The sequence below is a fragment of the Erpetoichthys calabaricus genome, chromosome 3 (genome assembly GCF_900747795.2).
Source record: "Erpetoichthys calabaricus chromosome 3, fErpCal1.3, whole genome shotgun sequence".
In the NCBI taxonomy this organism is placed as follows: domain Eukaryota; kingdom Metazoa; phylum Chordata; class Cladistia; order Polypteriformes; family Polypteridae; genus Erpetoichthys; species Erpetoichthys calabaricus.
The window spans coordinates 127,834,953-127,855,742 of record NC_041396.2 but is presented as its reverse complement, the minus strand read 5'-3'; the positions used below and the strand labels follow the sequence as shown (position 1 = coordinate 127,855,742).

At 38.0% G+C, this 20,790-nt stretch overlaps 1 protein-coding gene across 2 annotated transcripts in view; it reads left to right on the top strand.

The window, feature by feature from the left end:
• The window catches only part of agbl5 (AGBL carboxypeptidase 5), a 149,997-nt gene that overhangs the window by 18,611 nt on the left and 110,596 nt on the right, over positions 1-20,790 (top strand). For both annotated transcript variants that reach the window (XM_051925008.1, XM_028797353.2), the window contains exons 5-6: positions 15,558-15,724; positions 16,817-16,994. In XM_051925008.1, coding sequence (XP_051780968.1) covers positions 15,558-15,724; positions 16,817-16,994 — 345 coding nt within the window. The remainder of the gene's footprint in view (positions 1-15,557; positions 15,725-16,816; positions 16,995-20,790) is intronic.

Sequence of the window (20,790 nt, the reverse complement as noted above, 5' to 3'; positions counted from 1 at the left end):
GCTGGCCAAATGGGTGCCCTAAGCAGAAATTTACTTTTGTGCCCCCTCCCCCAAATATTACGGAAGTAAAAATAAAATAATAAACAAAACACCTACTATAGGGGCCAAAATAGAACTTTATTCAAATAAAAGTAAATACATAAATAAATTGTATCATTTATAAATTACAATTGTAGCTCTACAGCAAAAAATACAAACTAAAATTACACTTTAAATAAAACATTTATAATAAATAAAATAAACAATAATAAACTGAAATAAAATCAACACTGTCATCTGCTGGAGCTTTCCAAAGTTCAAAATTTACAAAGGCACACTTCTGCTTTTTCTTGAGGCAAAGTCGTAAATGAGCTCTTCATATGATAAAGCCTTTGCTAATTCAGAGTTGATGCTGACAATTGCCAGACCACTCATGCGCTCTTGTGCCATAGATGAGCGCAAGTACGTTTTGATGAGCTTCATTTTAGAAAAACTTCACTCAGCAGAGGCAACAGTTACAGGGAGCGTCACTGCTATGCGCAGAGCAATCCAGAGATTTGGGTACAGAGGTGAGGGCGCGCTCATCATCACGTGTGCTTAGCCTACTCTGCGTTCACCGTAAAATGCAATATATACGTTTATATTTTTGTTTATTTGTATATGTATATTATTAATATTAATTTATTATAATATATAAAAACGATTTTTTTGAGCAGCTGGGATGGTGCCCCCCTGGGAGTTGGTGCCCTACGCAGACTGCGTACTCTGCGTATAGGGAGCGGCGGTTCTGGCTAGGCAGATATGGTATTGCGTTGAACAATGTCCCTGATATTGTTGTCTGTGTTGTGGATGGCTGGTAAGTTTTTGTTGTTGCTGTTTGTGCCTTCAGTCGTTGAAATTCTTGATAGTGTACTTTGTGGTGGCTTTTAAGGTGGTTGATGAGGTTTGTTGTGTTACCTTGGGACGTTTGGACGGAACAGGAGCAAAGTTTGCACAAGACTCGTACCTGATCAACATCACATTCCTCGAAATCAAAATAGTTCCAGACAACTGAGTATGACCCCTTTATAGGAACTAACGATCGCACTTCTGCACGTTGCTCCGCCATCATATGTTTATTCTGACTGACTGTTATTGCTGCTATTGACTTCTACTGCTTCAGAAAGCGCTTGCAATCTAGACGCAGTAACGTCATAGTGACGCAGTCCAATCCGTAAACTCAGCCCATAAAAAACAGTTTGGTCTTTATACTGTAAAATCGCGACGATATTTATTAACTGATCGTGGGTCATAAATATCGTTATCATGAGAAAAAAAAGATTAATCGTGCAGCCCTACTCCCAGCAGTACGAGGGAGTCCCCAGATGGGTTGCCCTCTAGCACACCCTCCAGGGACTCCAAAAAGGGTGGGTACTCCGAACTGCTGTTCGGCACATACGCACAAACAACAGTTAGGACCCATCCCCCCACCCGAAGGCGGAGGGAGGCTACCCTCTCGTCTACCGGGGTAAACCCCAATGAACAGGCTCCAAGTCGGGGGGCAATAAGTATACCCACACCCGCTCGGCGTCTCTCACCGGGGGCAACTCCAGAGTGGTAGAGAGTCCAGCCCCTCTCAAGGAGATTGGTTCCAGAGTCCAAGCCGTCTTTTAGCCTCTTTAATTCTGCTACCTCCAGCTCGGTCTCCTACTTTCTGGTCAGTGCCACAGTCTCCAACCCATATAACATAGCTGGCCTCATTACCGTCCTGTAGACCTTCCCTTTCACTCTTGCTAATATCCGTCTGTCACAAATCACTCCTGGCACTCTTCTCCACCCATTCCACCCTGCCTGCACTCTCTTTTTCACCAATCTTCCACAATCCCCATTACTCTGTACTTTTGATCCCAAGTGTTTAAACTCATCCATCTTCGCCAACTCTACTCCTTGCATCCTCACCATTCCACTGACCTCCCTCTCATTTACACACAAATATTCTGTCTTGTTCCTACTGACCTTCATTCCCCTCCTCTCTAGAGCAAATCTCCACCTCTCCAGGGTCTCCTCAACCTGCTCCCTACTATCGCTACAGATCACAATGTCATCAGCAGACATCATAGTCCACGGGGACTTCTATCTAATCTCGTCTGTCAACCTATCCATCACCATTGCAAATAAGAAAGGGCTCAGAGACGATCCATGATGTAATCCCACCTCCACCTTGAATGCATCCGTCACTCCTACCACAGGCCTCACCACAGTCACACTTTCCTCGTACATATCCTGTACAGCTCTTACATACTTCTCTGCCACTCCTGACTTCCTCATACAATACCACAATTCCTCTCGAGGCACCCTGTCATATGCTTTCTCCAGGTCCACAAAGATACAATGCAACTCCTTCTGGCCTTCTCTGTACTTCTCCATCAACAGCCTCTGAGCAAGCATCGCATCTGTGGTGCTCATTCTTGGCATGACATCATACTGCTGCTCACTAATCATCACCTCACTTCTTAACCTAGCTTCCACTACTCTTTCCCATAACTTCATGCTGTGGCTCATCAATTTTATCCCCCTGTAGTTACCACAGTCCTGCACATCCTCCTTATTCTTAAATATCTGCACCAGTACACTTCTTCTCCACTCTTCAGGCATCCTCTCACTTTCCAAGATTCCATTAAACAATCTAGTTAAAAACTCCACTGCCATCTCTCCTAAACACCTCCATGCTTCCACAGGTATGTCATCTGGACCAACAGCTTTTCCATTCTTCATCCTCTTCATAGCTGTCCTTACTTCCTCCTTGTTAATCTGTTGCACTTCCTGAGTCACTATCTCCACATCATCCAACCTCTTCTCTCTCTAGTTCTCTTCATTCATCAGCCTCTCAAAGTACTCTTTCCATCTGCTCAACACACTCTCCTCGCTTGTGAGTACGTTTCCATCTTTATCCTTTATTACCCTAATCTGCTGCACATCTTTCCCAGCTTGGTCCCTCTCTCTAGCCAGTCGGTACAGGTACTTTTCTCCCTTCTTCAGATTGACTCTTCTGCATAGGATGTAATCTCCCTGTGTGCATCTTCCTCCACTCTTGTACATTGTCCTATGTTCCTCTCACTTCTTAAAATACGTATTCACCACAGCCATGTCCATCCTTTTGGCAAAATCCACTATCCTCTGACCTTCTTCATTCCTCTCCTTGACACCATACCTACCCATCACCTCCTCGTCTCCTCTGTTCCCTTCACCAACATGTCCATTGAAATCTACTCCAATCACCACTTTCTGTCTCTTGGGTACACTGTTCATCTCTTCATCCAACTCACTCCAAAAATCTTGTTTCTCATCCATTGCACACCCAACTTGTGGGGCATTTACACTAACAACATTCATCATCACACCTCCAATTTCCAGCTTTATAATCATTACTCTGTCTGACACTCTTTTCCAGTGGCGGCTCGCGTATAGGCACTGTGGAACTGCAGCACCCCCTATTTCCACTTGATATTATCGATAACATTTAATATAATGAGTCCTTTTTTCTTTAATTTTTTCTTTATACTTGTACAATATATAATCCTTAAGCTTAGTGTCAGTAGCCATCCCCCAGTTTATGAAAAAGATACAAAAATCTATGTATGGAACTGTGCGCTTTACGGTTCCAGTGGCGTGGTGTGTGGCTGTTGTGCGCATGCGCACATAGGAAGCTGCTTGTAAGGCTGCGAGGGAGAAAAAGAGCACTGTTGCTCCCGCAGTGCCAACCCTGGTGTGCTGGTGGAAGGTAGTGTTTTTTTGTTTTTTTTTTACTCCACATGTGTTGTGCTTAAAAACCGTGTACAGTACCATATTCATGAATGTGATAAAGTGTAGAATTAGATTATTATCCTGCTTCCAGCTATTCTATTTGATTCATTTTTCATTTCAGTTTCTGAATACATTTTCTTTTTATACATGTTTGTTTCCTTTTACACAATTTTAAAACAAAGGCTAAAAATTTTCTGGAGCAGCACCCCCACTAATTTTAGCTATGAGCCACCACTGCTCTTTTCACCTCCAGAATACTCTTGACATACTGTTCCTTCAGAATAACCCCTACTCAATTTCTCCTCCTATCCACATCATGATAGAACAATTTGAATCCACCTCCGATCCACCTGGCCTTACTCCCCTTCCATTTAATCTCCTGCACACACAATATATCAATCTTCCTTCTCTCCTTCATATCTGCTAACTCTCTCCCCCTTACATCTGCTAACTCTCTCCCCCTTACTGCCTCATTCTGCCAACATTAAAAGTTCCTACCCTCAGTTCCAACCTCTTTACCTTCCTTCTCTCCTCCTGCCTCCGGACACGTCTCCCCCCTCTTCTTCTCCTTCTTCGGCCAACAGTAGCCCAATTTCCGCCAGCACCCTGTTGACTAACAGTACTGGTGACGGTCATTGTTAACCTGGGGTTCGACTGATCTGGTATGGAAATTTGTATTGTTGTCCGCATATTGATTTGGCAAAATTTTATACCGGAAGCCCTTCCTGATGTAACCCTCCCCATTTATCCAGGCTTGGGACCGGCACAAAGAAACACACTGGTTTATGCATCTGCTGTGGCTGGGTTAAGAAATTTGCATTAATAATGTGTGCGTATTACTATTCACCCTTTCATCCATTTACATAACTCGCTTATCCAGTTTTAGAGTTGTGGGGAATTAGCAGCTTAGTCTCCAGCAATGGATACAAGGCATGAACCAACAGAGTGTGAGTTCCAGTTGAATTGTTCACACATTGTTCATATTTTATAGTTAGCAGTCAACCTAAAAGCATTTTCCATATATGAGAGGAACACCAGAGTACCTGAAGAAAAAAACCTTACAGACATTGACCAAGCTAAGGTTCACATAGTAATACCTTGAGCAGTGAGGCAGCTATGCTACTCGTTGTGTCATTTTACTGCCTGAGTATACAGTTAGGTCCATAAATATTTGGACAGAGACAACTTTTTTCTAAATTTGGTTCTGTACATTACCACAATGAATTTGAAATGAAACAACTCAGATGCAGTTGAAGTGCAGACTTTCAGCTTTAATTCAGTGGGGTGAACAAAACGATTGCATAAAAATGTGAGGCAACTAAAGCATTTTTTTAACACAAATAATGTTAAGGTGTTGGTGGTTGAGGAGGAGCAAATACAGGTGCTGGTCATAAAATTAGAATATCATGACAAAGTTGATTTATTTCAGTAATTCCATTCATTACACACAGACTGATGTTTAATCAAATGTTTATTTCTTTTAATTTTGATGATTATAACTGACAAACTAATGAAAGTCCCAAATTCAGTATCTTGGAAAATTAGAATCTTGTGAAAAGGTTCAATATTGAAGACACCTGGTCCCACACTCTAATCAGCTAATTAACTCAAAACACCTGCAAAAGCCTTTAAATGGTCTCTCAGTCTAGTTCTGTAGGCTACACAATCATGGGGAAGACTACTGACTTGACAGTTGTCCAAAAGACGACCATTGACACCTTGCACAAGGAGGGCAAGACACAGAAGGTCATTGCTAAAGAGGCTGGCTGTTCACAGAGCTCTTTGTCCAAGCACATTAATAGAGAGGTGAAGGGAAGAACAAGATGTGGTAGAAAAAAGTGTACAAGCAATAGGGATAACCGCACCCTGGAGAGGATTGTGAAACAAACCCCATTCAAAAATGTGGAGGAGATTCACAAAGAGTGGACTGCAGCTGGAGTCAGTGCTTCAAGAACCACCACACACAGACATATGCAAGACATGGGTTTCAGCTGTCGGATTCCTTGTGTCAAGCCACTCTTGAACAAGAGACAGCGTCAGAAGCGTCTCTCCTTTGGACTGCTGCTGAGTGGTCCAAAGTTATGTTCTCTGATGAAAGTAAATTTGCATTTCCTTTGGAAATCAAGGTCCCAGAGTCTGGAGGAAGAGAGGAGAGGCACAGAATCCACGTTGCGTGAGGTCCAGTGTAAAGTTTCCACAGTCAGTGATGGTTTGGGGTGCCATGTCATCTGCTGGTGTTGGCCCATGGTGTTTTCTGAGGTTCAAGGTCAACGCAGCAGTCTACCTGGAAGTTTTAGAGCACTTCATGCTTCTTGCTGCTGACAAACTTTATGGAGATGAAGATTTCATTTTCTAACAGGACCTGGCACCTGCACACAGTGCCAAAGCTACCAGTACCTGGTTTAAGGACCATGGTATCCCTGTTCTTGATTGGCCAGCAAACATTGTGAAGAGGAAGATGCAATACGCCAGACCCAACAATTCAGAAGAGCTGAAGGCCACTATCAGAGCAACATGAGCTCTCATAACACCTGAGCAGTGCCACAGACTTATCGACTCCATGCCACGCCACATTACTGCAGTAATCCAGGCCAAAGGAGCCCCAACTAAATATTGAGTGCTGTACATGCTCATACTTCATGTTCATACCTTTCAGTTGGCCAACATTTCTAAAAATCCTTTTTTTGCATTGGTCTTAATTGATATTCTAATTTTCTGAGAAACTGAATTTGGGACTTTCATTAGTTGCCAGTTATAATCATTGACATTAAAAGAAATAAACGTTTGAAATACATCAGTCTGTGTGTAATGAATGAATCTAATATACAAGTTTCACTTTTTGAATGGAGTTACTGAAATAAATCAACTTTGTCATGATATTCTAATTTTATGACCAGCACCTGTATATGGTTTATAATTGTTTAGTTGTAATTGAGGAGAGGACACCAGCTATCAATTGGTGCTTTACCTTTTTATTAAATGCTTACATGCACTAAATCATAAATTGGGCATATCCACTTTAATGAAGCATCTGCTTTGTCATGGTTCAGTGTGGGCCAAGAAAATATGGGAAAAAAGACCTAGTCTTATTTTTGTTATTTAATTTTTTTGTTTTGTTGTACATTCTTTATGTTAATTGCTGAATTGTTTTTGATGGAGGATTGGTGAGGCTCCTGATTAGACTACAAGCTAAATGTACTATATTTGGCCTTCTTTGCAGCATCTAGTAGACTATATAGAAAGGTTGTTCAGTCATTCATTCTGACAGAGTGGCATTAAACTTGTTATACTGTGTTTGCTGTCTTTGTCTATGGTCTATAAAAATTTTGTGTTTTCAGTTAGTGGGCTTTAGAATTTCATTTCTGTATTCAGATATTGTATGTAGGATTTTTGGAGTAGCTTAGCTATCCTTTTTAATATTTTTGTCCTATTTGAAATTTTATTTATTTTTTACATTTTGACCTTTTGTGTTTACATTGCATCTTTGTGTTTTTCCCCCTACTGAAAGTTCATTCTTCCCTTTTGTTCTAAAATTACTGTATGTTTTTACCATTATGATTCTGTATCTTTTCCATTTGTATCTCACTCCTGGTGCTAAATACCACAGGAAAGCCCAGATTCATATGACCCCTTCTCCTCCAGAGCGACAATAATTTATTTTGTTTGAGTCAAGAGTTGTAAAGTCTATTTTAAGCCCAAATTAGATCTTCCAAATTTCACCCATCCAAACAGAGAACAACCATAGACCTGCCCCTAAAATAAATGTAACTTAATAAATAATTGTTCAAAACTATACAATGCCAATACACCCATCATCACATATATACTGTATATAACACAATGAAAACATCATCTATTATAGAGTCGATATTCTTATACTTATTTGCAGTCCAGAATACAGCAGTGATATGAAGTTGGCAAGGAGTGCATGATAGTTCAGTGAAAGGACAATTGTGTAATCACTATTCTTGAAAGCAAAGTGAATAGTTTTATCCTTCTGGGAGGTCCAGGCAAGAAAGCTTTTACAGAGATTGATGTTGCGGGCATGCTTCACTATGGTAGGAACACCACTCTAAATTGTGTATCTGGAGGCAGAGGCAGAGATTCACTAGCTTTGGAAGGACTGAAAACTATATTTCCACACTGCTTGACAACTGCACCACACCTAGCAGGTAACACAAAAAACAGTACACAAACCTTCCCCTAGCTGGATTCAAAGTGCCACTTTTTAAAACATTTACTTGCCAATTTAATCCTTTTTGTATTTTTGATTTCTTTGGTTTGAATATCCTAATTAAGTTAAATTAATTTCAGTATTGGCCACGGTTTTTTCTCGATGGTTACCATCTCTTTTTTGGAATTGTATGGCAATCATCATATAATTTATAATAAATAATAAATACCATAAAGTGCAAAGTGACCTCAAAAATATATCCGCAGAACACTATACACATGTCTGGTCATTCAACAATATCATAATAATTTGTGACCAAGTTCTAACTGAATTTACACAATACTTTTTGACACTCAGAGGTGTGCATTTTGGAGGGAATCCTACAGAACTTGCAGAACCTGACAATAGTACTTTGCAGAATGGAGTTGAAACTGTTCCTGTACCTAAATGAGCAGGATGATGCCTTTAGAATATGGACAGAGTAGGACAAAAATGTAAGTATCACATGGATTGAAGATCAGCAAACATGAAAATGACTAATTAGAAGATTTTCAGTTTCACGTAGTATAAAATGTTAAATTATTAAAAATATTGTCTTATAGAATGAATTTGAGTGGAAAATATTTCAGGTAGCAGCTAATGCAGTTGTAACTTCACACCAAAATATCATAGTTATGCAGTATTTGCATCAATAGCAAGCGCATCATTATTGATAATGTTGGTGTCTTGTCAATATCAGTAATTTGATGTCTTTTATTAAAAAGCATTATTTACTATCAGAGAAACTCTATAAGAAATTCATTCTGTAAGGGTGAAACAGGAAGATGGCTCGTTGATAGTTTTGAACCTTGAGGTTTATAAACCTCGCTGTGTGTTATGCAATTCTGTTTCTGTCCTGTTTAAATTGGATTTCAAGCACAATGATCAAAGAAAAATAAAAGGTTCCAATTTTATCCTCCAAATTTTATCACACCTTCTTTTGCACTGATTGACTAAAGTTTTACTTTTCCATATCCTCTGGTTTTGTTCTTTTTGTGTATCTAATATCATTTCTGTTCTGACACTTTCCTGGTGAAAACTATATAACCAAAACACTGCATTTAATATGCTTTTTTAATCAAATTTTTTATTAAACATGATACAAAAAACTTAATGTTTTGTTGCTCTTCTTAAGAGCTGAAAAAGTGAAAACCACCAATGATTTGCAAATATCAAAGTACCACACAAATAAAAACTAAAAGCTTTTTTTACTGCAGCTCCTATGATTTCACAAAAACAAGAACCTTTTTTGTTTCTCTAGATTAGCATCTTTAAAAATATTAGGTGTACAAAGATTGCATATAAGGAAGTTATTATTAGTCATGCCTTCATATACAGTGGGGCTCACCCACCCCCTCCCTGACCCCCCGCTGTGGGCGTGCTACGCCCCAGCCGCTTTATGCCTCAGCCACGTGTGTTGAGATTATGGGGAGGGGATTGGGGGCTAAACGCACACTAAGGAAGTGCGGTCTGATCAGCTGCTGTCTTTCTGCTGCTGCTGCCGAGCTGCGTGTTCTGCTTGTTGTGCTGCATGTCAATCATTAAAAGCCTCTACAGCAGCTGTCCTTTTGTCTCCCTGCCTTTTCTCTCGTGACGTTAAAGTGTCTCTCGCAGGACCTCCATTTGTCTTCTGTGAAGATCACGTATCGTCTCCTTCCAAGATTTTTTTTTTTATAATAGATGTTTCTAATGAGGTTGTTAACATGAAATTCTCACAAGACATTGGTATTAACTCAAGAAATCTATAAATATAAAAAATGTGCAACATAATAAATGTATGTGTAATTTAGTACTTAGTGGAGGAGCCTTTATTTGTAATGACTGCTTCAAGAAGCTTCCTGTATGAAGAAACCAATTGCCTGCAGTGCTCTAGTGTGATTTTGACCCATTCTTCTTAAGTGATTGTCTTTAAATCCTGAAGATTCAGGGGACTTTCTTGTAAACCCTGATTTTTAGTTCTTTCTTCAAATGTTCAATTGGATTTAAGGCAGGTGATTGACTGGGCCATTCTAAGACCTTGATTTTCTTTCTCTGAAACCAACTAAGAGTTTCCTATGCTGCATGTTTTGGATCGTTGTCCTGCTGGAAGGTCCACCCACATCTCATCCTCATCATCCTGGTGGATGGCAACTGATTCATTTCAAGAATCTCTCGGTACATGGCTCCATTCATCGTTCCTTCAATTACATGAAGTCTGTCAGTACCCTGAGATGAGAAACCGCCCCATACCATGATGCCTTCACCTCTAAACTTCACTGTTAGTATAGTGTTTTTTCTGGTGATGTGCAGTACCATTTCTCCTCCAAACATGGTGTATATTATGACAACCAAAAAGTTCAACTTTGGTCTTGTCTTACCAGACTACATTCTCTCAGTATTTCATAGGCTTGTGGAAATGTTGTGTAGCAAACTTTAAAAAAGCTTTAACATGCTTTTTTTTCAGTAATTGAGTCTTGTGAGTGTGCATATAGGCCATGCCGGTGGAGTGCATTGCCTATTTTCTTTGAAACAGTTGTAGTTGCTACCTCAACATCTTTTTTGGCTCTTGTGCTACTCTTCTGACTATCCTTCTGACTCCCTGGTCAGAAATCTTGCGAGGAGCTTCTGTTCGTGGCTGGTTGATGGTGGAGTGGTGTTCCTTCCGTTTCCAGTTGTGCTTACTAGAAGATTCAGAAGTTTTGAAATACATCTGTAACCAGTTCCATTGATATAGTTTGCAACAATCGGGTTGAGAAAGTTTTAGGAGAGCTCTTTACTTTTACCTGTCATGAGATGTTTCTTGTGTGACACCTTGGTAGCAAAACACTTTTTTTATAGCCCATTAATATGTATAACCCAGCTGATATCAATTTGCACAGATAGGAGTTTTACTTTCTAACTACTTATAGATTTCAGCAGGTACCTTGCCTTGCCTATTTACTGAAAAAAAAAATGTTAACGCGTTCAATGCTTCTTTCTCCCACTATATGTTCAGTCTGTTGAATTTTCATAGTACAATTTGCTAAATCGTATATGTAGGATTGATAAAGAGAAATACTTGCCAAGATTAATAAGGTTTGGGGAGTCTGTTTATATATACTGTATAAAACTGAGCCTGTCAGAAGTAGTTTTCTGTTTTTTAAGTTAAACTTACTTCTTCACCATCATAATATACATTAGTTTGCCACATAACTGGTTTGTTCATCTGCTCACGGCTGCTAGCGTAGGTGGAGTTTAAATGTAAATAAGGAAGTTAATCAATACTAAATGAAACACTTATCTAAAGCTGCTTAGAGCAATATTGTCACAGTAATATACAATAAAATTATTGCCTTGAAGAATGGACCTACTGTATTTTGTAAACTGAAGCATCTTTTTTTCATGTTTTGTCCCAGGTTACCATGAGACCTATTGTGAGATTCAGACGAGGCATTTTTACAATGTTGTTGTTGTGTATTTAATTGTTACAACAACATCAATTAGGAATGACTTCAGTAGTATTTCAACTAACATATTTTTTTCTCCCGTTCACTCTTTTGTTGTCTGGACATAGTGTAAGATTGGTTGCAAAGGGGGCAAAGTATATATATCCCAGGAGCATCAAGCAGAAAGTAAAGTTCTAGTCCATCACAGGATATGTTTACCCTCACATGCTAACACCCATATTCATTCATAAAGCACTGCTTTCATTGAAAAAACAACAAACCTCCATTATTTGAAATTAAACTTTTTTTTTTATTCCAGTCATTCACAATAGTGCAAAAATGAACTGTTAATAGAAAAGGTAATAGTAAACCAATAACGTTTAATGCACATGCATTCTATATGTACAGTATATTCTCAAATATGCTTTACCTAATTTAATATCTTAAGTTCTGAATAAGTCCCAGTACTGGGTGCAAGGCAGGAACCAGCTTTGCACAGGTCACCAGTCCTTTGAGAAGGCGCTGATACACACATCCACATTCACTAATGTAGGGTTAAATTGTAACTACTAGTCAATCTTACTTGCACACCTTTGAGGATTTAGAAGGTCAAATGATGAAACGGTGCTAATCAGTGTGCTTTTCATTTTCATTTATGGCCTATGTATAGTCTACTTAGTAGTATTCAATGCATCTTTTCGGCATATCTTGATGTATCTAATTTTTGCTTGATACGCTACATCTAAAGTATTACATTTTCCATCAACTTATGTACAAAGGAAAAAAAAGTGGAGAACTTCCACTGTTACTGCTTTGGAACAAAATCACTATTTGGAGCAAAGTATCTGTGTGAATATAACTGAGAAACAGAGAAAGTGCATGTCTTACAAAGACTATGATATGGCTGAGAGCAGAATCACCTATAATTTTAAACAGAGCACATTTCCAACAGAAGAAAAAATGAGAAAACATACACTCAAATAACGTTACCTCTTACATACTAGTATAGGCAAGTGTTCCAGTCTTCAACTGAGATGAGCACCAATTGTTGTTTACTGTTAGAAGCCATGCGAGAAAAGACATTTGAAAGTGGTCATGCCTACTCGTGTATATGAAGGATTTAATAGATTAGATGAACTTAATTAATGAGAAATTCAGGTGCATACAGCCGTAGAAACAAAAAACAAGGATGCATACTCACATGACAAATAATACAGCCGATTAATCAATCAGTGGATAAATAAATGTGTGTTGTGCAAATATTTCTTGCCTGATCCTATATAATATTTCTCAGATATGAAAAAATTAACATAAAACATTATCTTTAAAGAAAGAAAACCTTGTCATTTCATTTGAATAAGGAAAGTATTTATGCTTTGCAGGATATTTTTATCTGTCTTTTTTTTTTCTAAATGGTATTCCTCATAATTTAACACTTCTTGTCAGAGGACCCAAGCTGGTGCACAAATCAACCAATGGTGAGGTTTGGAAAAGGAAACTGGGAAGCTTCCTCAGCAAGTATAAATCTCAGCTGTAAAAATGTTAAACAACAAAGCCTTCAAGTTTATATACAGTTGTCACAGTGTTATCAATCTGTATACTGACTAGTGACTATATATGCACTTGAAGGTTTTGGAGCATACCTGTTGTGATTTGTTTATGACTAATTCAGCTGCTAGGGTGAAGTGAAAAACAAACATCATTCTATTTTTTAAGAGCAATGCTTTTTCCACCACCGTTGACTTAATTTTAAGTGTTTGCTAACCATAAGCTAATGCTCTCTTGACTTACAGTAGCTCAGCCAGATAAGCTGCACATTTTTTGTACTAATACAGTAATCAACACTTTGTTCAAATCTTATTCTAAGATTTACATACGCCATGTAAAAAAATCTAAGTCATTTCCTCTTTTTTATTAATTTTTTTTTTTTACTTCTTTATGTTCTTTTTTTAATCCACATTAATAACACAATAATGTTGTGAAAATGATCTTTAAGAATGCCCTCCCGTTCCTCATGTACTTAATTTAAAAGCAATCTTCAAGTTAAACATTTGCATGAATTTGCATGATGGATAGTCCTGTGGGCTAGGTTTAAATTCAGTTTAAATTCTCAATGGCACTAAATGCTTTTATAGTATAACAGAAAAGGATAACACTTGTTCATGAACTGGGCAGACATACAGTGTATTATAGAAAAGGCAATACAAATCTGTGGGTTGCCTATGCTACATCATACTATATTTTGAATTCTGTGCTTTTTTTTTTTTTTACGTTGTTTTTTTCATATAATTGTCTGATTAGATAGTACTGAGTACTTGTGCAATGTGTAATGTATACAAGAGTGTGTAATTTTTTGCAGAAGTGGTTGTTGAGTAACCTTATGGCCGGTGAGTAGAAACTTTCTCTGAATCTGCTATTGCAAATGTTAGTGTTCCTGTACCATTTGCCAAAACAGATGAAGGAGAAAGGCGACTATGAAGGATGGTTGATGATTTTAATTATTTTTTTTCCCTTTCTAAGGTAGCAGGTGTTGTATTAACATTTTAGTAAGGACTTGGATACATTTTAAATAGTCAATATAAGTAAACTATGACAATATAAAATTCATTCATAAAAGGGCAACATTAATAATCAACAATAAATTTTAAAAATTCAGCCATCACAGGAGATGAGACCACAAAAGACTTGAACAACACCACGCACAAAATATGAAGTTGACATCTTGAACCAAATTACAGTGCCCTCTGTAATGTTTTGGACAAAGACATATTTTTCCTTGATTTCCTTGATGCTCTTAAATGAGGGGACCATGTATAAAAATTGTTGTAATTTCTATGTGATGTGACCAAATTGTATGCAAATACCCTTAAATTAAATTCTACAATGTGCACTTTAACCACTACCGAATTGTTTGATTTATAATTTTAAACTATGGAGCAGAGGGGCAAATCAAGGAAAAATGTGTCTTTGTCCCAAACATTATGGAGGACACTGTATATTTACTAAGGTATCAAACATGGCATGATTTACTACATAGAGAAATGCAAAGTACAGGGGCATACTACTTGATATATAAAATGTATAACTCAATTCATGTATGTACTTTTTATCTAAATCATCAATGTTTTTATTTCCCCCATTGGGGATGACACTAACAATGAAACCATTTTTTATGTATATCAGGTAGATAGATAGATGGTAGATAGATAGATAGATAGATAGATACTTTATTAATCCCAATGGGAAATTCACAATTCACAAGGTATACTATATATGCAGCTGTGACAAAGGAAATACTAATTAATATTCTTTACGTCTGTTGGTATATGAAACATTTGCAGCTACTGACATCAGCCCCGTGGGCATATACAGCAGAGTAACAGGGCTTGGCTAACATCAGCAATCATATTTGACTGGCCAGTAGAAGCAACAGCTATAAACTTTCTAAAAGACAGTTATTAAAACATAAATGTTGTGTGTTCACAGATTACTTGTCATTTTGTGCATTTACTAATTAAACCTTGCTGTTTTCCAGTGATATATTTTTAATACAATTTTCAGCTAGCCATGAATTGGCAAATACACATCTGTGGATTAACTATATTAGATGTTAAAGGAATCTAATTTAATAGCATTCTGAGAAAATTTCATGCTTTTGGCATTAACAGTTTAAAAGTTATGCCTTACGGTTTTTGCAGTAAAATTAGGGCCACTTTTGAAAGTTTCCATATCAGAAACGAATGAACACGGAAGTCTAAAAGTTTGCACACTAGTTATTGGATACAGTAGCACTATTTTCATCAAGTATGACGTATATAAGAGATGGTCAGTTGGGAGGCCTGTGATGATTTTATGTGGATTGACCCAATTTTGATGTTAAACTGAAGTAGACAGAACTGAACACATTTTCAGTAAAAAATGAGTATTTCCAACTTTTATTACCAGGTATGAGCCAAATGTTAACATGTAACAAACTTTTGCGCCCAAATTAGAGATGGTCAGTCAGAAACATTTTCTAAAATCTGTTGATTTGACTCAACAACTTAAAATGAAAGTTCATTTAGGAAGCAAAAATGACAACTATAATTCTTGGCCTATCAATAATCTCATTAAATACTTGGCACTGGTTAATTTGGTATACTTTGGTAGATCAGTCCTTTCTTTTTTTTTTTTTTCAGGTAATTGAGAACCAGTTTATTTTGTCCTTTACTCATCGTTTTGTAGAGGCCAGAGGAGCTACAACATATTTTGCTTTCTGCTATCCTTTTTCATATACTGAGTGTCAGGACATGTTGCTACGGTTGGATCAGAAGTTTGCAGAGTCAACTCTACTGACCCCCAGCAGGTATACCGACAAAGTTATATATTGTCTTTAACATCTTAAAAAGTGAACATTTTGGTAATAAAGAGCAGTGAATTAAAAAAAATACTGAAACAATGTAGAAATGTCAGGTCAGGTTGGGGAGCATGCACTGGGACAGCACGTTGCCATAACCACCACACGACGAAACAGCTCGAGATCCTGGTTGCAACCCCCCAAGCAGACACACGGTCTGGTTCCACTCTCCAGAAAAGAGTCTCTATCTCCCCGCAGCGAGGTGTTACGTGGTCATCCCCTTGGCCTGGTCCATCCACTCAGGTCCTCAACAATGAGGATCCTGCAAGCCGGATCATCCTCGGGGAAATCACACCACATGGCCATAGTGCCGTAACTGACGCCCCCTCACAATGCAGGTAATGTGCCTGATTCGGGACTCCGTGAGCAACCGCTCATTCGACACAAAGTCAAACCAGTGGTACCCAATGATTCTCCGAAGAGACATAGTGCTGAATGAGTCCAGTTTTCGTCTCGGGTTACTGGATAGCATCCATGTCTCACAACCATATAGCAAGACAGGAAGCACCTGGACTCTAAAGACTTGGACCTTTGTCCTGTTGCTTAGAAATCGGGAGCATTAAACACCCCTTTCCAGTGACCTCATGACCCCTCACCCCATGCTCTCCCAATCCATCTACGGACTTCATAAGAACAGTCACCAGAAACATGAATGTCACTGCCAAGGTAAGTAAACCTCTTGAGAAGGGCTATGCCTAAGAAGTCTACAAGTGTCAGAAATATGTCTAAAGTAGAAACTCAACCATGATGTTTTAAGAACTGTTTACTGAGAGAATTTATATGCTTTCCAAAGCAGAAAACATGATTTTTTATTATTGATTGTATGTTGTGTTTTTAAGGAATTAGTGGATTTGCTTTCAGATTCACATTTTGTGAAAAGTGTATGGTTGTTAATGATCGAAAAAATAATTAAACATTTTTAACAACTGATCCAAGTTTCTGACATTTAATAAACAATCATATGTAGATACTGCTTGCATGTAAAATGTTTGATTTTATAATTCTAAATTTGAGCTAATCTTTAAATAATGTTTTTCCAAGTTCTCCAGATTCAATTTATTACCACCGGGAGCTGCTGTGCTACTCTTTAGATGGACATAATGTTGATCTTATCACTGTTACTTCTTGCCATGGAATGATGGAAGAGAGAGAACCAAGGCTGGAAAAATTGTTTCCTGATAACTATACCCCACGCCCACACCAGTTTGTTGGAAAACGAGTAAGACAAATGATTTAAATGTACCAAAGATCATTTTTGAATGTCTTTGTATAAAATGTGTTTTGATTCTAACACCTGATAATTCTTATATTTGCCCATGGAACGATTGCCTTTCAATTAAAAGTAGTATATTCATACATTTTCCTTTTAATATTATATCACTTTATTTACATTTGGTTTTCCCCTCTTTAAATTTTAAACTACAGTACTAAACTCCAGACCATTCATCATGTGCTGTAAGGTGAAGTCTCAATTTAAGAAATGATTTTGGGAAATAAAATATAGACTGAAATTTCAATATTTAAGCATAAAAATGTCATTATTTTTATACCATCTTGCATATTATTGATGGAACATTTCTTGATTGTTGTAAACCTTTTAGCAGATGCCTGTGTCATCTTCATAAATGTTTTCAAAGAAATTTTGTAGCTGATTTTTAGTGGCTGATTTTCACTATCGAATTACCTAGGATGGTACAGTCAGCTCATGTTTCAGACTCTTTTTCACTGCATTGTTTCCTTATTAATGTGCATTAAACAATCCTGCATGATCAAAACACAAAGAGAGCAAGATCACTATTCAACACTGTATTGCTTTTATTTATTTTCATTGTCCTTCTTTCTCACTAATGTACAGTGGTGGAAATAAGTATTGAACGTGTCAACATTTTTTTCAGCAAATATATTTCCAATGAGAGTACTCGCATGATATTCTCACCAGACAAATATAATGAATTCACAACATGAAAGGCCATAAATAAAGGTATGTGTAATACAGTGGAATGACACAAGGAAAAAAGTATTGAACACTTAAATGTAGTACAGTGGTACCTTGAGATAGGAGTTTAATTCGTTCCGTGACCGAGCTCATAAGTCAAAATGCTTGTATCTCAAATCAATTTTCCCCATTGAAATTAATTGAAATGAGATTAATTCGTGCCAGCCCCAAAAAAACCACCTCAATTTTTTGTTAAATGTTTTCAACCTAAGAAAAATGTATTTATAATGAACAAATATTGTTTACAAACAAAATAAAACCTAATACATAAAAGAGAATCTCAAGAAATAAACAGATGTTGGCGAAGCCGATTAGCGTATCGTAATGTTTTTTTCTTTCACTTTTGCTTAACTTAATTTTCTTCTTCACTAGTTTTTTTTTCTTTTTTGCCACACTTTCCTCACTTTCATTCTCAAGGTGTTTCAATAGAAACCTATCCAAGGAGCTTTGTTTAGTCCTCCCCTTTAGAATGTTTCTGAAATGAGTTAGGCAAGTGTCATTAAATAGCGCCGCTGCACGATCAGTTGCAATTTTTTCAGGGTTTCTTTTCAATAAAGTCAAGCGTTAGGCAAGTGTCATTAAATAGCGCCGCTGCACTATCAGTTGTAACTTTTTCAGGATGTTTCTTTTCAATAAAGTCAAGTGTTAGGCAAGTGTCATTAAATAGTGCCGCTGCACTATCAGTTGCAATTTTTTTCAGGGTTTCTTTTCAATAAAGTTAAGCGTTAGGCAAGTGTGATTAAATAGCGCCGCTGCACTATCAGTTGTAACTTTTTCAGGATGTTTCTTTTCAATAAAGTCAAGTGTTAGGCAAGTGTCATTAAATAGTGCCGCTGCACTATCAGTTGCAATTTTTTCAGGGTGTTTCTTTTCAATAAAGTCAAGCATTAGGCAAGTGTCATTAAAGAGCGCTGCTGCATGATCAGTTGCAATTTTTTCAGGGTGTTTCTTTTCTTTAAAGTTTGAAACTTTTTCCCACATTGCAAACACTTCCTTTATCTCACTTTATGAGGTAACCTCCTCCGCCTCTGCCTCCTCCGCGATACCGATTGATAAACTGAAATAAACACGACGTTTAATTGTTGATAACATTTATTAGAGGCGCTCAGCAGCTCCCTCGCTCCGTCTTGTCCCCGAACACACACCTAAAGAAGACTCCCACACGCCCCTCGCATAACCTCTGCCCCCCCTTCTCCCGGAAGCACATACGCTGGGTTAAATAGTGCAGGTGAGATGTGATATATTAACAATCTCCCATATAATTTTTTTACAACAAAAACAACAAAAGAATAAAGGGAAACATATGTAACAAAGTCCTTGGTTACCATAGCAGAACAATAAAGGCCACAGCAAACACAACAAAACAGTAGTTACATATACAATTGAAATTGCATAAGCTTGGAATGTAGCCCCTTTATTTTTATTAAACGTCGTTTTATTAAAAGTCGTTTCTCAGTGACCTGTTTTGTTGACTTAAGAGCATCAAACAGAGAGTGATTGTCTGTCACACAGACCAAAGGGGGAGCATTCAGATCAGCATTTCCAGTAGTAAGCTCAGAAAAGAGGGTCGCCAGAAAGATAGCATTATCTATTCCATCTGACAGGGCTAGAGTTTCCCCTGCCAGAGTGCTCCTCACCACACGTCTAATTCTCTTAGACTGCCAGAAGTGGGGAGAAAACTTCCCTCTTTCTCCCATGAGACCAATTAATATACCCCCTTGTGTACCCCCATCAGGAAGATTTCCTAGGGAGGCATCACTGAAAACTGTCAGATTCAGAGCATCATTGTTTCCCAAATGCTGAAACCTGAGAGTGACTTTTTCAGATTTAAGCTTTCTAATGACCTTATTTATCTCGTGAATTGACTGAACTGTGGCATCTTTTATATTTGACCCCAATCTGCTTACATCAAACATGATGTCTGGTCTGGTTTGTTTTGCAACCCACAATATCTGTCCAATTTTTGACCTAAGTTGCTCTTTTTCAGTCTCATTAACAGAGGCATCTCTCTGCAGGGCATGCGCTGCTTGTAGGGGAATTGGCTGTAAGTTTTCAATGTAACTATGCTGATGAACATGAATTTCACCATTAAAAGTAATAAAGTCCATTCCCACATAGCAGAAATTTTCATGTTCCTCACGCCCCACCTGAAATGCAGACTTAAGCGTAGGAATCACATCTTCCGAGAAGTTTTGTGAGCCTGCCCAAAGAAAATCATCAACATGACATGCAAGTACTCCAGTAACCTTACACTGCTCATCCAACCAGTAGAATACTGCTGGATCTACTTTGGACATTTTACCACCTGTACTCAGCATGATTTCTTTCACCTTATTGTACCAATACAGTGATGCATCAGCAAGGCCGTAAACACACTTGTTGAGTTTCCATAGAGTATTTTTCTTTTCTGCTTCAGCAGGAGCCCGGATATGGATTTCTCTGGACAACTGCATGCCCTGTAAGAAAGCAGATTTGATGTCCATGGAATGGACGTGCCATTTGTTTTGACAGATTACTGCTAACAATAGTCTAAGAGACTCAGAAGCACAAGTTGGAGAATCTTTCTGCAGCTCGTGAATATTAAACTCTTCAAATCCTCTAGCTACGAGTCGTGCCTTGGGCACAATGCCATTGGGAGTTTCTTTGAGACTACAGACCCATCTGGTAGAGACACACTTTTGACCTACATCGTCAACTTCTTCAAAAACATTGTTTTTGTACCAATTCAAGATTTCATCCCGCTTAGCCACATCAAATGAAATGTCTTTTGTTATAAGCACATCACTCTCCCTAACAGGTGATTCAATGTTAAGATTATCAACACATGATAAATCTACTGACTCCTTTTGCCCATCACTGCCATCAGGTTCAATATGTTGCAAATTATACCAGCTTTTATATTTTCCAGAACCTTTGCCTGCTCTACCTAAAACCCTTGCTTTCTGTAGACCACCACCATCCTGCTCCATAAAGGTCACAGTTTGTCCCTTCTTAATCTTTACACCAGTGGGAGAGGCAG